This window comes from Rhipicephalus microplus, chromosome X (assembly GCF_043290135.1).
Source record: "Rhipicephalus microplus isolate Deutch F79 chromosome X, USDA_Rmic, whole genome shotgun sequence".
NCBI lineage: Eukaryota > Metazoa > Arthropoda > Arachnida > Ixodida > Ixodidae > Rhipicephalus > Rhipicephalus microplus.
The window spans coordinates 220,182,473-220,195,911 of record NC_134710.1 but is presented as its reverse complement, the minus strand read 5'-3'; the positions used below and the strand labels follow the sequence as shown (position 1 = coordinate 220,195,911).

The 13,439-nt window shown below is 43.2% G+C and overlaps 1 protein-coding gene across 4 annotated transcripts in view; it reads left to right on the top strand.

Moving 5' to 3' along the window:
• Positions 1–2,194: 2,194 nt before the first annotated feature.
• Positions 2,195–13,439, top strand: part of LOC119187730 (histone-lysine N-methyltransferase EHMT1-like) — a 284,030-nt gene continuing 272,785 nt past the window's right edge. For 2 of the 4 annotated variants that reach the window (XM_075878680.1, XM_075878676.1), the window contains exons 1-2: positions 2,195–2,375; positions 6,911–7,546. In XM_075878680.1, coding sequence (XP_075734795.1) covers positions 6,946–7,546 — 601 coding nt within the window. In that variant the 5' untranslated portion in view covers positions 2,195–2,375; positions 6,911–6,945. Of the gene's footprint in view, positions 2,376–2,509; positions 2,529–6,910; positions 7,547–13,439 lie in introns of those variants that run through there. The other 2 variants (XM_075878679.1, XM_075878677.1) reach the window with 2 other exon arrangements.

Below are 13,439 nucleotides of genomic sequence, written 5' to 3'. Positions count from 1 at the left end.
GGGCGACCTGTGGAGGCGAGGCCGCTGGTGATTCGAAATACGAAGATCCTCCACTGCGACACCAGCGTGACAATGACGACGACTGTCTCCAGGTAAAGAAGTGCAGTAATGAGAAGATAACTTCAGACTTGCCTTTGGTAATTGATGGGCTAGAGCTCATGGCTTTAATTGATACCGGTGCGGATTACTCTGTGATAAGCTAGGATTTAGCGAAGTGCCTCAGGAAAGTTCTGACTGAATGGAGTGGACCTCAAGTACGTACGGCAGGCGGTCACCTTATTACGCCTCTCGGCAGATGCGCCGCAAGAGTTGAGATACGAGGTTTCCTTACGTTGGTGACTTTGTTGTCCTGCCCATATGTTCGAGAGAAGTTATACTCGGAATGAATTTTCTGCAAGCAAATGGTGCCATTATTAATTAGCAGAGGTCCAGCATATCATTTTCGACGGAACAAGCTATAAAGGTAGCTCGAGCAGACGAGCAATACACCACTCCACTGCGCATCGTCGATGATGATGTGACTGTACCGCCGCAGAGCAACGTAATGGTTCTAGTCAGAAATGATACGTTTGGTGACTACGAAGGTGTGGCAGACAGCAACATGGATGTTTTCCTGAAAAGAGGTATTTGTGTGGCACGAGGGATTATTCAGCTACGAAACGGGTATGCAGACGATTATTTGATTGATATGTGGGGTTTAACGTCCCAAAACCACAATTTGATTACGAGAGACGCCGTAGTGGAGGGCTCCGGAAATTTTTGACCACCTGGGGTTCTTTAACGTGCACCCAAATCTGAGTACACGGGCCTACAACATTTCCGCCTCCATCGGAAATGCAGCCGCCGCAGCCGGGATTCGAACCCGCGCCCTGCGGGTCAGCAGCCGAGTACCTTAGCCACTAGACCACCGCGGCGGGGCCACATTTTGCCAACAAGCAGCCCCATGTCGGGTTATAACCAGTTTCCTCGTACCACCTTGCTCTTAGTTCTGGCTCGACATAGGTTTCAAAAATCTATTTCTTGCAAACTGTGCGTGTGATTGTAGACCATTCTTCAACGGTTATTTTCGTGCTTACTCGATAGGAAAACATGAGCTACATATTTTCTAAGTTTCTAAAATATGAATGGTAATTGAATTGTGAATGATAATCTACACCCAGCTTTAGTATATATTTTCTTTATAATCAATTTCAATTTGAGGCATGGCACAAATTTTGAAGTACGACTGAAGCCTCTCATATGCATGTTTCGTTTATTTGAAGGTGCCATGCAGCAATTTTGAATTACTCCTGCAATGAACTAAAATGTGAATGCCTTGCAAATTGCCTGCCACAAAATGTACTTTACTAGGTAAATTGTCCTGGGCTTGCTACACAAGCTGAAGATGATGACGATACTGACTGCCGCATCGTCACTGATGAGGCAGAGGATAGCGCGTGTACAATTTAGGTGCACACACGAGGCCCAATGCCAGTGCTACATTTCTAATTAACACTGCGTGCACTTCACCGCAAGGCACGACTGCCTTGCGGTACTGTTCAATTATTAAGAAGACGCTTAAGGTGGCAGTTTTGAGCGGAGATATAAAGTGCTCCCAGCATATTTTCAATTTTATTTCCTTTGTTTCTTTTTTGTATACAACCACAAGAACAGACATAGCTTAGGAAACCGATTATCGTCATCGGCGACAGCATATTTTAGCAACTTGGGAAATAACGTCGTGTGGACGCCTGCTAATATTCCATCGCTTCCAACTTGTGCATTTCATATCTGTCTCACGCAGTTACGCAAGACGAAGCTCCAATGAAAGTTTTGGCACAAGCATACACTTCACCCAAGAGACACATCGATCCTTGCGCAACATACGCACTTACCAGACATACACGTACGGTATACATCCACAAATAGAATAACACACGATGTTCATGCTCGGGCAAGTCGTTACCACATTGCTTATAGACAGTATTACAGAACGACACCACCCATCAATGCGCAGAGGCGGTTCTCGCGGATGTATACAGCTCGCGACCAAGCAAAGACCACGGAGGAATAAGCGCGCCAGCAACAAACAGCGCCGCATAGCGGTGCATAGAATCTGATTTCTCCACTGTAGCTTGGGAGGCGCTCGTTCACGTTCACGACACTAAGGAAATCTTTTAGCCTAACTTCTAGCGGCGGTTTGCGACAGTTGCTTCTGCACATTACAGGTTTTCGGTGGCATTACTGACAGTACTTCGTTAGACCATTCGGTTCGGCGTTCTGTCAGTTCTGTGGCTTGGTCAGTAGGTGTTCTGTGGCTCGGATGATTCGGTTGGGTAGTCGTTGTTGTCTTGGTCGGCGTCCCCAGGCGAACCGGCGACTGTTATAAAAAAACGGTAAGCAAATCTGGTGGGCTTGACAGTCTTTGACATAGTTGTTTATGACCACTATTGCCATATCTTTGTTTTTAACATATTGATAATGCATTACAGAGTTTTTGTGGCTCGGCGTTGTCTGACGGCGTCCCGAAACGAATCGGCTTTAAAACTGTAAGCAAATCTGGTGGGCTTGACAGTCTTTGACTTAGTGACACAGTCTTTGACATAGTTGTTTATGACCACTACTGCCTCATCTTTGTCTTTAACATATTGACAATGCATTACAGCGTTTTTGTGGATCGGCTGGTTCAGCGTTATCTTGTTCGGCACAGCGTGCACAGCGCGTTTCTGACGGCGTCCAGAGGCGAACCGGCTTTAAAACGCTAAGCAAATCTGGTGGGCTTGACAGTCTTTGACATAGTTGTTTATGACCACTATTGTCATACCTTTGTCTTTAAAATATTGTTAATGGAAGGCATGTTACAGATCAGCAACTATGTATTTAACGTGGAATGCGGCCCCGCCGCGGTGGTCTAGTGGCTAAGGTACTCGGCTGCTGACCTGCAGCTCGCGGGATCGAATACCGGCTGCGGCGGCTGCATTTCCGATGGAGGCGGAAATGTTGTAGGCCCCTGAGCTGAGATTTGGGTGCCCGTTAAAGAACCCCAGGTGGTCTAAATTTCCGGAGCTCTCCACTACGGCGTCTCTCATAATCATATGGTGGCTTTGGGACGTTAAACCCTACAAATCAATCAATAACGTGGAACGCGGGAATTTCGCGTCTCTCTAAAACCATATCAGCTCCGAGTGAATAGTGTTCTTACGTTATAAAATGTTTAACCTATGTGTCGGTGCTTAACAGGTGGTTTTTTTTAGGTAGACCACTAGTTCTCTTTGTTCGAGTTGTAACGGGAGCCGCATGATCAGCGTGAAATTGGCGTGCATCACACTAGGATGCCGACGGCGTGGGTGCCCAGTAACCCAGGGTTCCCTTAGATTTTGTTAGGACCCAGGTAGCCTGCACACGTGTGTGCAACGCATACCTCTTGTGTGTGTACTAACGGAAAATCGTCTGTCATGTTCAAATATGTACCACCTGGACACTGAACGCTATATGCTCGTGTCCATGGAACTACATTTGGGGCTTCTGCACATTTCAGGTGTTCTGTGACATTCTTTGTTTGGTGTTCTGTGGCCCAGCTGATTCGGTGTTCTGTGGCTCGGCGTTGTCTTGGTCGGCGTCCCCAGGCTAACCGGCTTTAAGGGGAGATGCTACTCGAAGACACTTTTTTTTTAATATTCACCCTAGAGCAATGAAACTTGAGCTGTTTATGGAACTTTTTATGCTGGTTTCAAATATATAATTAGTTTTCTTGCAAGTTACACACTTTTAGCTCTGCAACATGACAAAGTGAAAACCCTAATCGTTTTGCCCCCCCCCCCCTCTCTTTTCATTCCTAAACTTCTGTAATTTTTTACCATTCATAGTTCGTAATGCTTCAAATAAAGTGTTGAGTGCAAATAACTAATTAGGAAGCACTTACAAAATATGTAATACGTGTGAAAAATAAGACGTAAAAAGTCCACGTTTCACCAACCCTAGTAAAGGTTTACATACAATATTTTTTTATTATACAATACAATATTGAAATATAAACTAGATAATTGCACTTGTCATACATTGAAAAAACTTGGGCAAAATTTCATGCAGATCCGAGCACTAGAAGTGCCCGAAAAAGGAGGGGCACACTGGAAAAAATAGCAAAATTTGTGTTTTGAAAAAAATCAGTTTTTATTTATGAAAGGTATCATTAAATGAGATGAAATTTGCACACCAAAAAGAACAATCCTTCTTGTAGTGGCCACTGCGACTAAAATACGGCAGCACCACGAGTTTGTCGCTTTCAGCTTTTTCGAGTGTACTCGTCACAGACATTTCGCTCACAGACAGGGCCATGAAACGCTTGCCAAACTTCCGCTCCATCTGGCAGAGCCTTGTCCAACCGCAAGCTAGGAAGAAGTTCGACAGGACTGCGAAAGCCAAACTAAGTCCAGCGTCATGCCATTTCGCAGCCATATTTGTGCCACACATTGCCGTACATAATGGCAATGGCGTCTCTGCTAAGTTCTCTCACTGCGAGCTCTTTCGACCTCTCAAGATTGGCGCTGACGTCATCCATTGCGGCATCACGAACTTTCTGGCTGATGGGTGTGAATGACTTTTGATGCATTGGCTTTTGCAAGCCAACAACTGCCACAAATCAGACCAGATGCTCGTAGTCTATTCCTACAGAGCGCGCCGCACACTGGCTTTCACTTACGAGCAATGCCTTTTTTCATTCATAACGGAGATAATTAGACAAGAAAAGCATTGTTCAGTTGCGCTGCTCTTCAAGACATGGACCCCGCAAATAGGTTTCACAGCACATGCAGGCGCGCAGCGGCCAATGGCGGTCCCCGATTCGTACCATGTGATAAGCCAGTCGCGGTGCTCGAAAAATGTGCAGAAGAGTGCTTCGTTTTATTATTTCTTGCGCTGCATCAGCGAGAGAAACTTGTTATTTGAAGAGTGAGGCTCGTCTCTTCGACTCATGTGATCAACAGTGGCGGCGCAGTATTGGCAGCAAGGTGCTTGAAGACTGCACACTTTGGACCTTTTAACTGGCATCTTGCGCTCTCTAGATACAATTTTAAAGCATTTGCAGTTAAGTCTCGGCCTGCATTATTTTTTTCATAACAGTAGACGTACTAATCTTATCAAAACAGGCGAAAATAAAAAATAGGTAATTTTGAAAAAAACTAATTTTTTGACCCGCATCTCCCCTTAAAACTGCAAGCAAATCTGGTGGGCTTGACAGTCTTTGACATAGTTGTTCATGACCACTATTGTCATCGAAAATTTTGGTGGAGCTTGTTGTCTTGAAGTGGTGCTTTTCAACCAAATTATTTTCGTACTGATACATTTGCCTAAAATCCAGGTGATAATGCCATTTGGGGAGTTCATAAAAAAGAAGCAAGCAGGTTCTATCTCTGCCTTCGTTGCACTTTTCCACAGCAGTTGGGTCGCAGAAACTTCTAAATTGCTTATTACATCCGACAATATATGAGTAGATAACAAAGGTCGTAGATGTTGTAATATTTGCGAACATTTTAATTGCAATCAGGTGACTCATGCCCCTTTTGTTACATGTTCTTTAAGGCTGATGCAATATTTTTCATGTCTATATTTTTCTGTATGTGTCTTCTGGCAGTTAACATCAATCAGTCTCTTGTGGGTATTATTTATTTGATACATAATATTACTGTATCCTAAGGCATGGTTGGAAAACCATTAAAATAGGTATGCATATCTAGTTTATAAAACTGGAAAGGATGCACACCACTAAGGAAAAGAAACGTAAATGAAGGAGCGTTCGTTTTATAGTGCATGTACCAACTAGCCCATCAGCAAATTTTGCTTTCATGTATGGCATCTTGTAAGCACGCATAGGTGAGAAAGCTTTCGCTGAGCTTGTGTCGTATGGTATGTGTTTGCTATACATTAAAAATAATTTGGTTGACAGCGCTGCCCTGATATAGCCAAAACATTTGGACTTGGGAAGGTAGTAAGGTAAACTTGTGCAGCAATCTCTATTAAGTATGAGAATACGGAAAAAAAAAATGTATTTAAAATTATTTTCGTAGTATCGCAAGTCTCAGTAGTAGTAATAGAAAACCTTATGTTTGTCTGAAATGGAGGCTTGTGGGAGGGCCAGTTTTTATATTCCTCTGGTGCCAGCCGGCCTTGAGCTTCGGCAACATCTACGGCCACCTGTAGTTCGATATGTGTGTCTTAATTGAGCCTTAGGGTGATGCAATTCTTACGTGCCTCTTAATTTGATGGCTTGTACTTGATTTGTTGTGCTTTGTCATGATATTATAAAATCATAAATTATTCATCATTTATGTCATACCCATGCTTGAATGTAGCTGCATTAAAATTTCTTTTGCATCTCGTTTTGAAAATCCATGCCACTTGATGCTCTTGCACATACTTTATGTTGTTATTGATAGTCTAATGAGTTGTTCTTTATATTGTTAAGCTGCCTTTTGCAATTAGGGATTTGTGGTGTTGTGAAGTGTACATTTCAATTGTTGTCACCCTATAGACCTTCCGACTGAAGGCTCCCCGAGCGCTGCCATAGTCCTCTCTGGGCTGTTGTTAACATGTGTGACTCCCCAAAGATATACTGCCAAGGCTGTGATATCTGCTTTTGTGCTACTGTGCAAAAACCCAGAAAGGAGGGGATCCTCCTCTCAATAAAAGACCTTGGTATATTTATTTTTCATTTCTGAGTATATCCCTTAGCTTTCATCAGTTTTTTGTATTGAGAGCTATCTAATAACTTACCATCTCTTGACCGCTGCAGGGGAAGAACAAATGTTGCTACCATTTCTGCACAAAGGCATGATAAAGTTTGAAGTGCAAAAAGATTTTTGTTGTAATGGGGGTGGGGTGAGGGTAATGGTAGAAGTTAAAAATGGCCTGAGCATGTTGCACCAATACTGTGCAGGTGCCCCTTTAGCATAGCCTCCAGCACGGGCCAAGATGAGTGCTCCTGGAGCACAGCCGGAGTCCTTGGTACAGGTCAACAAGGCGAGGAAATCTTTTCCTGCCACTTCTGAGACCCACAAGACGCAGAGGAGAAGGTTCTATCGAGGAGGAACCTATGGGCTTTACCTGAGTTCCAACCGGCGCAAGCGACGTAACCGAAAATCTGGCTCGGATGGAAGTGGCACTTCTATGGATGGTGAGACAACTGCACCTGAAGCAGGCAAGGAGAATAGCTGTCCGCCACCGTCAATGGAAGCTCCAGCAGAAGAGAGCACAAACGAAGGAAATTCACAAAATAGAGCCCAGGCTGTAGAAGACTCTTCTGGTTGGGGTGAGAAGAGCTGTCCGCCACCATCAATGGAAGCTCCAGCAGAAGAGAGCACAAACGAAGGAAATTCACAAAATGGAGCCCAGGCTGTAGAAGACGCTTCTGGTTGGGGCCAGGATTCAAGCATTGCCTCAAGTGTGAAGAGTCGACTACGAGTAAAGCGGCGCCTAATGGATGACCATGTTGACGTTGATGAAGTTAGCCTCTGCTCATCCAGCAGTCCGCCCGATGGACCTGCCATCAAAGTTGCTCCATCTACAAGCAAAGGTGAGGCATCTATGAAGGTGTAGTGTTACCCACCATAGATACTATCATATTGGTGGTATAGTCCTGTCATCGGATAAAATTGCATGCTGTTTTAGATGTACTCCTAGAGTAAAAATAATTTCTGGGGTTTTATGCATCATAATGAAAGACTCCAGACAGTTGTGTGAGCTGCAGTTCTGTAATCTGCACTGTCATTAGACAGCGCACATTAAATGTGGCATGGGCCTTTAGTATTAAAAGGCATAAAAAGCCATTAAAAGGCATAGGCCTTGACTACATGGTCCTCTCCTCCTTTGAAATGCAAGCGCTGTGGCTAGTTCTGAACCCACGTCTTTCAGGTAAGCAGCTGTGCACTGTAACCATTATGTCACCACAACGGCTCTTAAACAGATACCTGATGTGAAATAGTGCACCTTTTTTCGAATCGAGACTTCATGCCCAGTGGCGTATCAACTCTTTCGCGAGTGCGGGGGCAAACCTACCTCACTCGTCCGCCAATATATATATAAACATATATGTATCGATGCACTCGCACTTTGATATGAATTCGCATACACAGAGGTGACATGACCCGCATTCTTAGTTACCACGAAGTTCAAGCACATTTTAACTGAGAAATGGTGCCCTTAGGCCGATTTCCGCGCCCAAAATGATTTGTCACACTCATCGGCTTGCAGTAGTTTTGACAGAGCAGCGGTGACGCTATATTCTTTTTAACGAAATTTATTTTCTGAAAGCAGCCAATGCTTGACCGGTCTTTAATAAGTTTGCTCGTTCCCATCCGTAACTTCGTGAACAAGAAATGTGGCAGCTTGCGCTAGTTCGTATGCCATTGCGATAGTATAGCACGAGAACAGAACGACAAAGAGACTTGTGTCCTTCTTGTCTCTTTGTCGTCGTTCTGTTCTCGTGCTATAACTATCGTAATTTCATCAACAAGTCACAACAGAATAAAAGCATGAACAATTAATGTAATATTATAGGGCCCCTGTTCAGTGCTTACCTGCTCTGCAATACTATAGCATAAGACGCAAAGGTGTCACATAGGCGACCCGCACCGCAATGAGCCCACAAGAAATATCATCAAAGAGCAAATGTTGGCAAAATTTCACCATGTTGTAACGTTGCCTCGTAACATTTTCATTCTCCGGTAAAAACATGATTGATTGCTGTTGTGACGGAAAGCTTTACCTTACTTGTCGGGTTCCCAGCGCGCAGCAAGAGTGACCACTATCAAAAGTGAGGGGCTCAGCCCCCCAACTTTTTTCAGTGGGGGGCTGGTGCCCCCCGGCTGATACGCCTATGTTCATGCCCATGTCTACACGCTCATGAACTTCTTTAGCGGCATGTAATTTGTTTTAGGGCACTCATTGGGGTTTTTTTAAAGCATTTTCTGAATTTCGAAGAGGCTGAGTGTGTGTGTTTGTTTATGTATATATATATATATATATATATATATATATATATATATATATATATATATATGAGATCTAACAGACAGTAAAGCCAAGGAAAGTACAAGGGAAGTTATTAGAACCAATGGAATGTAAATAAGAAGAAAGAAAAGTGGATGAAAAAATAACCAGCCGTGAGCAGGAATCGAACCTACGACCTTCGAATAACGCGTTCGATGCTCTAACCACTGAGCTACCACTGCGGCTTTCCCTCTATCCACTTTTTTTGGGTTTACACGTGAATTTAGAAGTAAGAGTGACAGTCAGCGCCATCTATAAGCCAAGCGACGAGTGGGAAAACACTCTCTTATGCGCATGTTTGGTGTCACGTAGCACGTGAACTTATTATGAGCGGGCAGCTGATTAATAGTCCCTCATATACAACCTAATGACACCAAGTCTGCCAGTACGAGACCCTCATTTAATGAAATAAGGGAAAGAAGTGTATATCTAAGGGCTCGTTTTTCCGTGTTTTAACACAATATTAATGAGATCTAATAGACAGTAATGCCAAGGAAAGTACAGGGGAAGTTATTAGAACCAATGGAATGTAAATAAGAAGAAAGAAAAGTGGATGAAAAAATAACCAGCCGTGAGCAGAAATCGAACCTACGAACTTCGAATAACGCGTTCGATGCTCTAACCACTGAGCTACCACAGCGGCCTTCCCTCCATCCACTTTGTTTGGGTTTATATGTGAATTTAGAAGTAGGAGTGACAGTCAGCGCCATCTATAAGCCAAGCGACGAGTGTGAAAACACTCTTTTATGCGCATGTTTGGCGTCACGTAGCACGTGAATTTGTTATGAGCGGGCAGCTGATTAATAGTCCCTCGTATACAACCTAAATACACCAAGTCTGCCAGTACGAGACCCTCATTTAATGAAATAAGGGAAAGAAGTGTATACCTAAGGGCTCGTTTTTCCATGTTTTAACACAATATTAATGACATCTAACAGGCAGTAATGCCAAGGAAAGTAAAGGGAAGTTATTTCATTGGTTCTAATAACTTCCTCTCTACTTTCCTTGGCATTACTGTCGGTTAGATGTCATTAATATTGTGTTAAAACACGGAAAAAGGAGCCTTTAGGTATACACTTCTTTCCCTTATTTCATTAAACGAGGGTCTCGTATTGGCAGACTTGGTGTCATTAGGTTGTATACGAAGGACTATTAATCAGCTGCCCGCTCATAATAAGTTCACGGGCTATTTGACGCCAAACATGCGCATAAGAGAGTGTTTTCCCACTCGTTGCTTGGCTTATAGATGGCGCTGACTGTCACTCCTACTTCTAAATTCACATATAAACCCAAAAAAAGTGGATAGAGGGAAAGCCGCTGTGGTAGCTCATTGGTTAGAGCATCGAACGCGTTATTCGAAGGTCGTAGGTTCGATTCCTGCTCACGGCTGGTTATTTTTTCATCCACTTTTCTTCTTATTTACATTCCATTGGTTCTAATAACTTCCCCTGTACTTCCCTTGGCATTACTGTCTGTTAGATCTCATTCATATTGTGTTAAAACACGGAAAAACAAGCCCTCAGGTATACACTTCTTTCCCTTGTATATATATATATATATATATATATATATATATATATATATATGATATGATACGATATGGGACAATAGAGAGCCTTGTCAACAAGGATATATTTATTTCCCAACAGTTTCGGGAGGGGTCCTCCCTTCATCAGGGGATGAGTTATGCTAACATGAACTTCCAAACTTCGTTGTTGCCGCGTCCCTCTTGCCTTGAAAGATGTTTGTGAGAGTGAGAGAGAACTAAAAAAAGAAAAAAAAAAGAGAAGAAAGAAGACGAAAAGAAAAAAATAAAGTAAAAAAGAAGAAGAACCACTGTCAACACTGAGAACGAAACCAAATGTCCGTGTACGTCCACATCCGGTTCTTATCCCGTGCTGGTCAGTTCTCGACGTGTGTCGGGCCACCCAAGATTGTCGCCGCGGTCTTGGGAGGGGTCCGTGATGGCGTGCGTAAGGAAAGGGTTTCCCCTAATGGGTCGGTCGGCTCTTTACCTTTCATCTTCGTCCGTTTCCTTTCAATGGTCATCAAGTGGTAGGCGAACATAAACACTTTGTATGTGCATGTCAAAAAAAAAAAGAAAAAAAGGGAAAAAAGAAAAGAAAAAAACCAAGAAAGGACAGTGTACACGTACGAGTCAGTCAGAAAAAACAAGCATGGTCTCCAGCTATCAATCTTTGTCACAAATTTCCTCCTGGCTTGCTTCTTGGAGGCAGAACAGCCTTTCGGGGTCCTCGTTGATGCCGGCTACTAATGTGCGAAATTTGAAAATAAAATATGCCTCACGCTGTTCACGCTCGCGCCTGTTTGAGAAACCGGACTGCAAAAGAGTTACGCTGATATTTTCAAAACTGTGGTTTGGCAGGCGCAGATGTCTAGATAAAGGTAGCTTCGGCAGTGAAGTGGCGTGGTACCGGTGATTATTGAACCGCAGCCGAAATGCCGTGTCTGTTTGGCCGATATATTCTTGTCCGCAGATGTTGCAATGTAGCATTTATATTACGATACTGGAGTAACAATTAAGGCTTTCAGTTATGCAGAATTTGAAATCCGAGAAGTTCGCTTTAGATTCATGTGTTGTGACCATCTGTGGGCATACCTTGCATCGAGCTTTTCTGCAGGGATGGCACCCTGATTGAATTTTGGGGGTGTTTGTTTTTGCTCTGACAAGAATCTCCTTCAGATTTTATCCCTGCGGTACACCACGTGAGGTGGCTTCGCGAAAATAGAAGTTAGTCGTTTGCTTTGCCTGATTATGTTGAAATGGCGGGAAAGTATGTTGTTGATTCGTGGCACTGATGAGGAGTAAGTTAGTACAAGGTTCGTTTGGGAAGTCGTTTTAGATACTCTGTTAGGTCCCTTAATTATATCATTCCTGTTCACGTTGTGAGCACGTAGTATGGCATCGTCAATAATGTCTTCCGGATAATTTTGTTTCAATAAGGAATGCTTTAAGTGTTCTGCGTGTCTGTCAAATTCCCGCATATCGGTGCATATTTTTCAGTACCGGTAGGCCTGAGATTATGGAATACCCGTTTTGCAATGCTTTGGGTGGCTGCTGTTAAAATGTAGGTACATTTGACGGTCTGTAGGCATTTTGTAAAGGTTTGTTGACAAGCGGTCATTTTTGACCGTGACAGTGACGTCCAAGAAGTTAATGCTAGTTTTGGAAATTTTGTACGTGAATTTTATTGACAGGTGGCATTTGTTAAAATCCTCTATGAAGCGGAAAAGACTTCCATCATCATGGTTCCATATCATAAAAATATTGTCTAAGTATCTTCTGTAGTAGAAAGGTTTCAAGGTGCGTCCCTCAATGAATAGGATTTCAAGTGAAGCCATAAAGGTGCTCGCGAAGTTTGGGGCCATTTTCGTGCCCATTGCAGTGTCACTGACCTGAAGGAAATGCTTGCCGTTGAACTCAAAATGGTTATAATTTAGTACAAGTTCAAGAAGTGTAAACAGTACCTCGCCACTTACACTAGTTGATGAGTCAGATTTTACATATTCAGAAACCATAGCCGCTATTCCGTCATGGTGGGGTATGTTGGTGTACAGTGAGCAGACGTCCATGGTCACCAGAGAACTGCCGCCTGGGATGTCGAGACTTGAAGTTTCGCAGATGAAGTGGTTTGTGTCCTTTAGGTAATAGGGAAAATTTGGGGGGATGTTTTTTTAGTAAGGAATTGATGAATTCTGATATATTTTCTGTTGATGAGCTGTTACTGGATACTATCGGACGTCCCGGATTGCCTGCCTTGTGTATTTTGGGGAGCAAATAGAATCGACCGGGAACAGAATGGGCCAATAACGTTGCTTTTAACATTTTGCCGGTAATTTTCTCGTCCCGGCGGAGATTATTTAGGGTTACTTTCATCTCCCTTTCAAATTCGGGAGTCGGGTCCGTTGGAAGTTCTTTGTAGAATTTTGTGTCTGATAGTTGTTGTTCCGCTTCCTTTGAGTAGTCCGACGTGTGTAGAATTACTATGCAGCCCCCTTTATCAGCCGGTTTGATGGTAATTTCAGTGTTTTTTCGTAGTTCATTGAGTGCCCTTCGTTCCGACTTTGATATGTTGTTTCGAGATGGTTGATTTTTTTCATACACTTGGATGATATCTTTTTGAACTGCTGATATATACATATCGAGGTGTTTGTCCCTCTGCTCACCTGGACACCATGATTTGTCACCACCAATCAATCTATTCTCGTCCGTACAGTCCTTGCAATCATGAAAGTATTCACGGAGGCGGAGATTACGCGCAAAGTTATCGAGGCCTTGGTACAGTTCAAATTCATTGAATCTACTGGATGATAGACAAAAGGTTAAGCCTCTCGACAAAACTTGAAGCTGAGCGGGTGTGAGCGTTGTGTTGGACATATTGAGGACATTTTTCTCA